This window comes from Stylophora pistillata, chromosome 9 (assembly GCF_964205215.1).
Source record: "Stylophora pistillata chromosome 9, jaStyPist1.2, whole genome shotgun sequence".
NCBI classification, from domain to species: Eukaryota; Metazoa; Cnidaria; class Anthozoa; order Scleractinia; family Pocilloporidae; genus Stylophora; species Stylophora pistillata.
This window is the reverse complement of record NC_142527.1, coordinates 2,277,701-2,289,660: the sequence shown is the minus strand read 5'-3', so window position 1 is coordinate 2,289,660 and position 11,960 is coordinate 2,277,701. Positions and strand designations below refer to the sequence as shown.

The 11,960-nt window shown below is 38.6% G+C and overlaps 2 protein-coding genes across 3 annotated transcripts in view; both read left to right on the top strand.

Moving 5' to 3' along the window:
• The first annotated feature begins 1,626 nt into the window (after positions 1–1,626).
• Positions 1,627–9,215, top strand: LOC111328173 (voltage-gated inwardly rectifying potassium channel KCNH6). 2 transcript variants are annotated; one of them, XM_022932559.2, is made up of 7 exons: positions 1,627–1,766; positions 3,100–3,564; positions 4,027–4,417; positions 4,761–4,960; positions 5,509–5,761; positions 5,967–6,181; positions 7,281–9,215. In XM_022932559.2, exons 2-7 carry the CDS (start codon positions 3,103–3,105, stop codon positions 7,629–7,631), a joined length of 1,872 nt encoding a protein of 623 aa, XP_022788294.2. In that variant the 5' UTR covers positions 1,627–1,766; positions 3,100–3,102; the 3' UTR covers positions 7,632–9,215. The 2 variants fall into 2 exon arrangements, with proteins under 2 accessions (XP_022788294.2, XP_022788288.2); XM_022932553.2 differs by having other exon boundaries at positions 1,637–1,766; positions 3,083–3,564.
• Positions 9,216–10,037: 822 nt separating this feature from the next.
• The window catches only part of LOC111328075 (gamma-aminobutyric acid type B receptor subunit 2), a 22,082-nt gene continuing 20,159 nt past the window's right edge, over positions 10,038–11,960 (top strand). Inside the window, exon 1 of the mRNA XM_022932438.2 lies at positions 10,038–10,639. Coding sequence (XP_022788173.2) covers positions 10,394–10,639 — 246 coding nt within the window. The 5' untranslated portion in view covers positions 10,038–10,393. The remainder of the gene's footprint in view (positions 10,640–11,960) is intronic.

The window sequence follows — 11,960 nt, the reverse complement described above, 5'->3', positions numbered from 1 at the left end:
AAGAACGAAGATTATATATTTGAAATTGTCGGCTCACTCGCCAGTGAAGTCGAAATGCGCAGTGATATCCAATTTGAATTATTTTGAAGAACGAGGAATTAAGATATGACTTTTAATTACAATTTGAATTTCGGTTTACTGAAAAATTTCGGTTAACTGTCCACAGTTACCAGACTAGATCTGTTACCAATGAAAATTATTATGTTGAACAAGTTAGAACTGAAAATATGAAGAGAGCCTTCTCTATTTCTGGCACCTTGATCTGGAACAGTATCCCACTTCCTATCAAAACACTTTAAAAGAAAATCAATTTAAAAGCGCAATAAAGGAAAAACTCTTTGAAATTCTGAAAAAAGAGGATGATTATATAAGAATTGCTGATATTAGAGTACAATTCTCAAAATTATAACTGTGTGTACTTCCAGTATATACTACAGTCTGTCCTCCTGTTTCATTCTGTCTGTAAGCCACACGGCAAACTAGATTGTTCGTCTATATTTTATAATTATACATATAAATATTCATTTTCTATAGAATTCTTTTCTTTTCTTTATTTTCCTCTCTTGTGCCCGCCTCGAATAGCCCTAGCTACTTGCGGGCCAAGGCATTGTAATTTTCCGTATTAAGCTTAAATAAATTTTGTTGTCGTTGTTGTCGAACGAAGAATGTATATTTGAATGAGTGGATTCTATTTATTTGGCGCCTTCGGGAATGCGGGCGCAGCTATTTAAAGACACATATTAAGTGGCCGGGTATTCTGAAGTTTGGCCGAAATGTCGGCCGCCTCAACGAATTAGCTGTAAAGAAGAAGCGCGCATTTCTAATGAGTGTCTTACCTTAAAGCCGAGACCAAAGGCATCACAACGGCCAGTCGGGGCTATACAAATATTATCAAGAACCAATAAGGACTCGAAGTAAAAACAAGCGTCAAATTTGATTGGTTGAGAGGATGGCGCGAACCTTTTTGGACCAATCCCAGGGTGAAGTAAGTTTAGCCAATCGCGAATTATTATCAATATTCAATTAAAAATTGTTCTATTAACTACAACGCTGGTCTCAAGATTCAGGTCGAGAGGCAAACTTGAATAAGCTAATGTATTCCAATGATACACGGACTAAATAATTAACCTGCCATTATATATCGCAAAAATCAATAAGTTCTATTTCATGGGATGCTTTGAACAAACTCTTAAATGAAAGTCATTTAACATAAACAGTAATTTCCTAAATGATTCTTCACTGAATCTTGTTAGAATTGGTTTATCAGTCTCTCTTGTTGTTCTACTTTGTTATTTTTTCTTCTGATTGTTTTACACCCACTTAAACTAAATTAGCATAAAAGAGAATTTCTTCTGTGTCGAGTACTCTGTATAATGAAACTAATTTGCATTTGAATTTATGGAGGGTAACACCTTTTAAATTACAGACTAAAATTCCTCCTTAATGCTCTTGCAAGTCCTCGCAATTTTTTGAGTCTTCTCGTAGTAAAGGAAATTAAAGTGTTAAGTATTTCCATGAGTATGCATATCTTTAAAAATGAATGATCATCGTAGTTTTCCATATTTTCTCACCTGGTTTTAAGGAATTCTCCACCTATTTGACATCTCAAAATTAATTTATCTTCAAAGAGCGATGGTTGGAAGAGAAAATGACAGCTTGTCTTCACAAAATTGAACCCCCTTCGCCTCAGTATTTTGTATTCACTGACACAAGAGAGGGCTAGATATTTCAGTCGAGCTGCGATACTATTGCGTACCGCTTTTAAGGTGAGGGGGTTTGGATATGATAATGCTTAAATGAGTAGTGTAGTATTGTCTGCTGTTGGTGTGACTCTTTAGCAACCATTTTGACTTGATATTAACATAAAACAACCAAATTTCAAAACTCTTTCTAAAGTCTTAGTTTGCAGAGGTTAACCAAAGGCTTACCGCTGAGTTGATTCACAAAACCCACCTTTGCATTGGCTCGTGTGTTCGCATGTTTGACTTAAAATTTAAACTTATGGTTATTGGAAACTCGTTATCTTTTCTGCAATGGTTTCTTATCAAGCATTTTATCAAGCATTTTATTGATTACAATACCGTTGAAAGCATGAATTACAAAAAGTAGATATTTTAGGCTAACAAGCAATGCAAGGGTCATGACACGGGTTTGTTTGATCTCTGAAAATTCTAAGAAAAGCATTGATTAATAAGTATGCGCGTCAACAAAGAAAGCGTGCGGCAATTAATTATTAAGTATGAGGAAAGCTTATTTTCATAGCTAAAGTAACTTAATGAATGATGAAAATAGGCTGATAGAAAGATAATGTAGCCATGCAAGCGGAAAATAGCAATTCTGTGTCAAAAAGAGTTTCTTCGTGCGAAATTGTTGATTGTTTTCGTGATTTTACAAGAGTTCGTGTGCAACCTAAATCATATTTTCAAGGAGCCTTTATGCGTGGGTAGCAAGACTCAAAACTGGAATAATTAGAATTCAAAGTTGACAAGTTTTATTCATGAAATTTTTGTTTTTTTTTTCTAGAAAATTCTAAATGAAACTGTTCCTGCTAAATTCAAAGAGAAAACTTTCTAATGTCGAAGACATCAAAATTTTGTTGGACGTTTGCTTTGAAATATTATCACTTGATTCAAGAGAATTTCCTCATTTTGCTCTTTAAAGTATTAATTTTCACCCAAAGCATTTGTAAAGATTTTTTTAACAGAAAAAAAAAAAACTTTTACACTTGTAGAAAAGTGCTTTTTAATTGCAATGGGATTTCTACGAAGAGAAGAAAAAGCTCAATTATTACAAAGGCAGCCAACGGACCGCTTAGAAAGGAAACAGACTAAATAGATCTCAATCCACCAATCAGAATACAGAGACAGCTCCTCGAGCCGCGATGAAAAACAGACCATCTGTTTGCGGGATTTGTTTGGTTTTGTCTTACTTCGCCCTGTGATTGGTCCAGAAAACTCGCGCCACTCTTTCAACCACTCAGGTTCAAAACTAAAAATAATAAAAACCTCGACTCTCGTGTTTTCTCGCGCTTCATGCAGTTTGCCTGCTTCAGTTTATATATTATTCTACGTTTTGGTTTTAGCTTTATTTTCCCTCCAGATCATGTCCTCAGTGGCCCTTGACATTATAGCTGAGACCAAAAGGCGTAGTCTAAACAGGGACACCAAACCAGACTCTCCAATCAGAGACAAGATTGAAAAGTGTACGATTCACCACGAGTCAGTATTCAAAGCGATCTGGGACTGGTTTGTCCTCGCTCTGGTGCTGTACACGTCAATTGAAATCCCGTATAAAGCGGCATTTCTCACCAAGGATGTGCAACGTAAAGGAGTATGGGAAAAAATTAACGCAGGGGAACCCCGTGAGGTGGTGAACCTTTTAGTCGACCTGATGTTCATCATTGACATACTGATAAATTTCCGGACGACTTACGTGGACAAAACATCCGACATGGTGATCAGCACGCCCAAGAAGATCGCCGTTCATTATCTGAAGTCGTGGTTTACGATAGATTTTGTGTCCGCCATACCATTTGATTACTTCATTCCGGACGAGTTTGAAGAGGTATGGAAACCAATCAGCAAAGTGCTTTAGTTAAACCGAGAACATTGATTCTAGTTGTGAGAATCTGCTTAATTGATCCTGCTGTATTTTCGTCCCTACTCTACGAAAAAGTCCTTTCCCGTAGCAATAAGAAAAAAAAAACGGGAACAAAAACTTAAACATTTCATGCTGGAGTTTGGACGATAACTAGCGTAATACGATAATATTTGTTACCGAAACTTACCGACAGATTACGGTCTGCTTAAGCCTATCGACCGTCTAACAAGTTTTCTCAGGGAGTTGTTCCTCAATATTTTAAAATGCTATTACAACGAACCACATCTATAATCTGAGCTACAAAAAATTCCGTAACTGCACTATATCTAAAACAAAATAATGAATTGATAATTGCAATAAAGCTCTTGATATCGTTAAATAGCGAAGTAAAACAGCTTAACGAATCTTTTATTTCTACTGTCTCAGGCCGCTACTGTCGCAGGTCTGTTAAAAACTGCACGTCTGCTTCGTCTCGTCCGAGTCTCCCGGAAAATGGATCGTTATTCTGAATACGGCTTAGCGCTAGTTTTTCTGTTGACATCATTTTTCACTCTTGTTGCCCATTGGTTGGCCTGTATCTGGCTCGCGATTGGCAATAGAGAGGATAAAGTCCCGTATGGCTGGATTCAACTTTTGGCCGAAAGAATGAGAAAACCGATTAATGATTCAGTACCGGGAAGTGGGCCGGGGAATGGGACCCGGTATATCACAGCTCTGTACTTTGCGTTAACCAGCCTGACGAGTATCGGCTTCGGGAACGTAGCTCCTCACACTGACAATGAGAAAATATTTTCTGTTATAACGATGTTGATAGGAGGTAGGTAGAGAAGGTTTCTCTCTAGTTCCTTTGGTAACGACATTTTTCATCACACCACTTTTGGAAGCCGGTTTCCTAAAGTGAAACTGTTCCCCTCTCTAACAGATGTCATGAATTTCATGCGCCCTACAAATGACTTGTTCAAAACATCCACATGACCATCAGATCTAACAGAACGACGTAACTTTGCCAACATATCCGTATGTGACCAATCTCAATTGAAGACCGCGCCTTGCTGCTCAGCTCTGAACCTCTAGAAATAAAGACTGCCATAAAAATGTAATTCCGATAACATTTTAGCTACTTCTAGAATCTGGCTAACGTATTACTTTTTTTCAAACAGCGCTATTTTACGCGACGATCTTTGGAAACTTAACAGCCATCATACAACGTCTTTACTCCCGTTCAGCCCGATATCATCGAGATACGCGAGTCATTAAGGAATTTATCACCTTATATAACATACCAGAACCCCTCCAGGGGACCCTCCGAGAGTACTTCACTATGGAACAAACGGCAGCTAAAGGGGACGATATCGAGTCGGTAAGGAGAAGTGCTAGTATACATCAATCAATCAATCAATCAATCAATCAAGTTGGTAAGGAGAAGTGCTAGTATACATCAGTTCGAGCCTTTTTTATACATTTTTGCTAAGAGCTTATGGGGCCTTGCTTTAGAGAATTCCCAAGTATCCTCGATATCTCCTCCAGGGATCTCCATGGAAAGTTCCGTGAGGTCGTCAGCATGGCCCGAAGTGGATCCGATCTAAGATTCCCTTGAGTGGTCCTAAACATATTTCTGAGGAGATACCCCCATAGAATCTTCCTTGGCATGTCCTGAAGGAGGTTACGTTTTGGCATTATAGACGGAAGAAACCCCCCCTGAAAACTTTCACTCTATATTCTCTTCCCTCTCCCAGGGGTCTCTAAGATGGTATGACACCTCTTGGCGGGAATTGCCGCTGGTAATTTCTGCAAGGGTTTCAAGGAGCAAATCTAACAATCTCGACTTCCTTGGCTTAGATTTTTGATGGACTAACAGTCTGTCACTCAAGAAGCTTCCGATTTCATTTGACTATCTTTTGCCATCAGATCATGCATCGCTTTCCTGAATCTCTTCAAGCCGACATTAGAGTTCACCTCAACCGCCAGGTGCTCGATCATTTTGAGATTTTTCGTGGAGCAAGTGAAGGCAGCCGCCGCGCTCTCGCGACGGCATTTCGAGTCGAGATGTTTCCTCAGCATCACTTCCTGTTGAAGGAAGGCGACCAGGTTACCAAGCTTTATTTCATCGTTTCCGGCTCTGTGGAAGTCATACGGAGTCAACAAAGTATGAAGTTTTTGGGTAAGCACGGATGGCTACAGATTTCAATTCTGTCAAGGTTTAATGGGCACTGTCAAATTTTAAGCCTAGGATTAAGAAAATTTCTCAGATAAAAACAGTTTTTGATCGGTTAGCGCGGGTCCTCACAAACACCCTACATTCAAAGTCTCTTTGTTTTTTTTTTTCTTAAAAAATCGACAACGTTTATTGGCCTCTCATTCTTCAGGTCCGGGAGAGATTGTTGGCTGTAACATGATGTCGTCTCAAAGAAGGCCTGGTCACTCTTTCAAATCTAAAGCGAGCCTGGCCTCTAGGGTTAGTTCCCAGGTCCATCTCATTGCCTGGCCAGATCTTCTGCGAATCACAAGAGTGTATCCTGAGATCAGGGAATGCATAATGGAACAGATGGAGCTATTGTACGACCTGGACTCCGGAGAAATGGTAAGAAAACAAAAAATTTACCAAAAAAGGGTCGTCTTAGATATGGCAGGGACGACAAAATCACGACAAAATTAACATCAGAAGCTTGCAGAAGGATTGCAGGTATATTATCCTACTAGCAGATCCCGATTTTTTCCCAAATTATGCTGTTTTTTGAAAATTATGCTACCTTTTCTTAATGTATGCTTAAAAATGAAAAACACAAAACTAGTCCAAAAACCACAATTATCTATTTAATGTTCATGAAGCATCATATTTTCTTTATCATGTGTTACACTCTTGCTGTCTTGATGACTCTTCTCTCGACTGAATGCTTCGGTAATGGTTTGTTCTCTCAACTTCGACATCTTAATCTTTTCTTTTCTACTGGCGTGTTTTTTGGGAGCACAGAAGGATGACAAAATGTTTTTTTTTTTGATGAAACAACTTCTCTGCAAGCACTCAAAATATCGTGTTGCCTTTAACACTCAGATGCTGACATGAAAACTGATTGATGCGATCATGTAATGGGACTTTTTTCACGTCACATGCTCTCCTGGTCTTGCATTTCCTGTTGGTTTTTTTTAAGGCTCCGATCTCTGGCAATTTGAGCGGGTTCTAGCCTCTCAAGGTGCTGGTCTCCTTCCAAGTTGCTTGACGCCATTTTATTGCCTGTGAAAGCGGGAACAGAGACCGACACAATCTTTACTTCCGGTGTGCCCGGTCTTCCCCTCCCCCAGACGAATGAAAATAGACTGAACCATGAACAGAACTTGAAAATGATCAATCTTGGAGACCAAACAAGTCATAACTCTGGAAATGTTCCCTTCAAAAAACTGAACATATGACGATTATGCTAGCAGTGCTACTTTTAGAAAAAGTGCAAAAATTATGCTCGTTTTTCCAAATTATGCCAAAACATGCCAGCACTATCGATAGGGGCCTAATTGCAGGAATCCTATTCATAACCCTTCCTCAAATGTTTTTAATCCCACTTGACGCTTTAACGGTACATGCTAAATGGCAGGCTACGTTACAAGTCTCTATGTTTTAAGCTCTTTCCTAATGGTCAGTGTCCGCAAGTTTCAACATTTTTTTCCGGTTGATTTACAACCTACAGGACGATCAAGATTCTGCCAGGGCAGGAGACCAAAAACGAGACTATTTCGACTTACTCCAAATGGGCGCCGGTGAAAACAGTGCTCAAGTTGTAGCAATGGGAGGACGTAGATCCAGATCAAATACTGTAGGGGAATTCTCCGACACAAACGACCGAATATCAAATAGATATCAGATCGACAGAGGGCTGTTCACCACTGATATAGATGTACAACAGTTAGAAGCAAGACTCGCACATATGGAAGATTTAATAACCAAAATTGCTAAGTCCTTAAACATAGAGGAGGGCGTGACACGAAAACGTAAGAGCCAATCAACTAACGACTTGTTTTCGAGTACTTCGTATGTTTAACTAGGTCCCCTCCAGGACCAATTATTATTTTTCGCATGACGGGGGGGGGGGGAGGGGTTTCGGGGGAAACAGAAGGGGTCGTTAACAAAGTATAGATGGGGGGGGGGGGACTATAGAAAATTGACTTCCAAGTCGGTTCAACTATTAGAATACTACAAAACCCGGATCGAGTAACTTTTTTTTGTGACACAACTAAAATTCTTCCGGCCCCAACCCCCATCCTCCTTCTCTCCCGCTTCTCCTCCCCACCCCCCCTGCGTTAAATTGTGACTGGTCCTTTAGTCCTACGTTACAAAATGGACGTATGTAAAAATCAGACCATTTCAGATTTTGAAACTTGACTTCTGAAAGATTGCACTATGACCGTTTTTGTTTAATCCGATAGAGCTGAATAATAAAATGCTACGTCAGAGGATATACGGTCAACAACGCGGGCTCAAGTGTCCTAGGTCTAGCGAAATTTGCGAAAAATAATAAGGGCTGACTTTTGAAAATTTTTAGGGGGTGTACCAAGTTTTTGGAGGTTGTTCGAATTCTGTAAAAGAAAAGCGGCAAGGAAAACGACGCCTCGAAGCAACAGAATAGGAAATCAACCTTGCGAACGACTCAAAATCCGTGTTTCCACGGCAAAACCTAGCGCATACGTATACGTTATTTAGCTCTGTCGTTTAATCCTTAAACCCCCACGAGTCAACAAGAGAGAGTTTCTCCTTACAATGTCAATACGTGAGGAGAATAAAGAAAAATATCAACTAAGTAGTTGATCCAATACCAAATTTTCCAGAGTAATATCATAAGAATTGTAAGACAGACTGTAAGGAGAATTTCTAATGAGATCCTGGTAGTGAAAGAGTTAAGATTAAGTTGATTTTTATGATACTTTTTTCTGAGGAAGGACACAAAGAGTCATGGTAAATGGAAGACAACCTGAAAACTCAAGTCCAATCAGTTTCCTTTCTTAGAATCGGCTCTGTATGTAACTCCTTTTTTTAAAATTAAATGATGGTATAAACGTCATTTTCATGAGTCTGCACAATCAACTCAGCAGCTGAACTCTGATCAAAATTGAAACCTTAAGTCAACCACGACGGCGATGGCAACGAGGGCGTGGCCAAACAAACGGTCTTATGAGTGGAAAAATAGCTCAGCATGCGCGTCAATTTCTTGGTCTTCCTTTACAAAACAAAAATGGGAAATCACTGAGATTTGCGTAGTCTGCAAACAGAAACCTCGACGGAAAATTATTTAAGTTTCCATTTGGAACCCAACGCTACTCTCATACGTCATGCTGTAGTTGAGGCGTGGCACCCTAAGCGAGACAGTTAGGGCTTAGTTACATACAGCCATTTGCGAAATTCTAATTAATATATTTATTTTGCCTATGACTTCTTCCTCGCCGTTTCCGTCTTGACTGCTGAAGGTTACATGCGATGATTTCCTCTTGCGACCTCTTTTTGCTCACACAACATGTATTCCTTCTTAAATCGAACAATTAATGTTTTAACTATATGTAGTTAGCTTTTCTCGTGCTTTTTATGAGAGTGTGTAAAATGATATAATTGCAATAAAGTTGTTTATATCATAGATCAGAACAAAGCCTCATGACCAATCGGTCGAAAAAAAGGTAAAAAAAAAAACAAAAAAACAAGGTGCACGTAATTTTATTCATCGTAGTTCTGAGACCACAGGTTGCCTTCTCGAAGATGCGAAATATCCATAAACTATATTCTCTCTCTTATCACGAGTTTTGAAGCTGCTTGTAAAAAGCAAGTTTCGCAAGGGGGGAAACATATTTACACTAAAATCGAACTTGGAAAGATTCAAAACAGGCTATAGGTTTTTAATCCGCCGACTGAAGGACCTTTGATTGGTGGAACCATGCATAGCACTTTCTCAGTTGCTAAAAAACTGATTTCTGAGCGAAACTGTAAGAGACTCTCGCGTTCTTAGACTGGCATAGTATCTATCAGAATTCACAAACAGATCCCAATCTCGGAATGCAAACAGACAACAATGTTTTCATAAGATTATACAGTCCACACACGCTCTCGACTTGAAGGAATAATCCATTTTTAAATCTTAAATCTATTCTTAACCTATGAACCGTCTGTCAAGAATTATTCCGATATGTTATCTGTGCCCCAGAAATTTCAAATTTGCATGTAATCTTGCTCTGTTCCCTCAGATTCTTGATGAACTACCTTGACATTACACTGACATAACAAAAGAACGCAAACATTACAGCACAGAATAGACGAATCGTTCTTTATTCATGGTGCGACCCTGTTGAAATTATGGTAACTGAAACAAACTAGTATCCTCTAAAAACATAACCTTTGTTAGAGTGTGATCCGATGAAAATTATTTTTTACTAGTTTATTCTAGATCATCGGCCTAAATTACTAACATGTGTATTTGGTGAAATATTTTATCGGAACAGAAGGTTTGGATCATCACATACGGATTATCACCAGATTGGCACGGTGTATGTAAATTACTAGCCGACCACAGGCCAAACACAACATACAAACTATTTTAAGAGTCACTTAAACATGTGATTGCTCATGCATTTCCTACGTAAACAGAGGGCTTTTAGCCCTCAAGAAGTTTTAAATGTTTTTGTAGCCATCTAACTGTGGAGACGGTTTCCGTTCAAGAACGCGTGTCGTTGTGGAATTCAAAACCGTGAAGCGGCGTTGAAATACTTTTGACGCTGAAAAGCGAACAACGCCGCTGAACGCAGATTTTCTCTTCAAAGAAACATGAATTACTTTTGGAAATCTGTTCGCGCCGTGAGCTTTTTGCTTACGTGTTTTGCTGCCAATTCCTCGATGTTGGATGCCACGAAGACACTGTATATAGGAGGTTTGTTACCAATGAGTGGTTCATCCGTAGCTTCAGCAGGAAAAATATTTCTTCCTGTAAGCGAACTGGCAATTGATATGGTGAACAACCGCACCGATTTGTTAAATGGCTACCAACTAAAGCTCATATGGAATGATACACAGGTATTCAAAATCATTTTTCGTCTGTTGGTTACATTTCAGAGTAATGTCACTATAACTTAAATTAATTGGTTTCTTAACAACTTTCCAAGTACTACAACTTCATATTTGCGCGAGATTTTCAGACACAGGCAAAACCATTTACAATTGCTTGAGTACTGTGGGAAGTTTGGTATGACCTCTGATGACATTTTACATCACAGCGCTGACAGCCTATGTGTAAAGGATAAGTCAAATACTTCAGAATTATATTGTGTCCTGTCTCTTCCGTAAAAATCGCCTCCCTATAAAATCATTTCTTTCCTTGCGAATAGTCGGTGTTGAAAATTCCAAATGTTTTCGTTTTGAAATCGACAAGTTGTCTGATCAAAAAAATTCCTTTGATTACGCACACGTAAATAAACAACTATTATTCCATTTAAAAAGAAATTTAGCTTCCCGAAATAATATAAGGTACAACCTCAACAAAAGAACAATGAGGAGTGATACATGGAGATTACACGTGATTTTCTAAAAAAAAAAGGTTTGGATCAAAATAAGCGTAAACTTGAACAGATTTTTGTTGTCAGGGCATGAAAGGCCTATATTTTTTAACGCATTTCAAAGTGTAACAATTGCCTATTAAGACTCCCAGAAAAAAGCTTGCCAAGGGAACAATAAGTCCGTATTCAATAGTGTCGAAATGCCTAATTTTAAGGAACTTTGTTTGAAAGAAACTTTTCAGGCCTTGAATTCTTAGTCGAGACATTTTATTCTTTTTGTAAACAGAACGTGACCATAAGATTTACTTGCGGCAAGCGCTTCTTAAATATCACTTCCGTTAGTTCGCCCTGGGCTTTTCATGAACTTTTTCGAAAGCACGTCATAATTTGCCGACCTTTTCCTTACGCCCTTAAAATTCTTTATGATTATACGCAAATTTCACTTGACAGACAAAACTATTTGCTAGTTTGGTGAGCTCATTTTAAAGAAAATAAGCAAAGTGTTGTTACCAAAGTTATCTTTGGCCGCCATTAAAGGAACACTGTTGAAATAAGGACACTCAATTGAATTAAACTTTTCATTGTCATTTTTAACATGGCTTCTGTAACGCCCATTTCTCGCCAACTGGTTTTCACTCTTCACGAGACCCTTATTAAAACCGCCAACAAACTCTGCATTTCAACGAAAATCGAGGTGCTGAATCAATTTTATCATCTCTTATCAGTGAAAATGTTCATTAACTGTCCCATAACAAATAGCAGGCTTTAATCTCGCTTTTGTATTTTTTAATTATAAAGTAGAAGATTATTGTAAATACAGTTCGATTGCTGTTGACATTCGA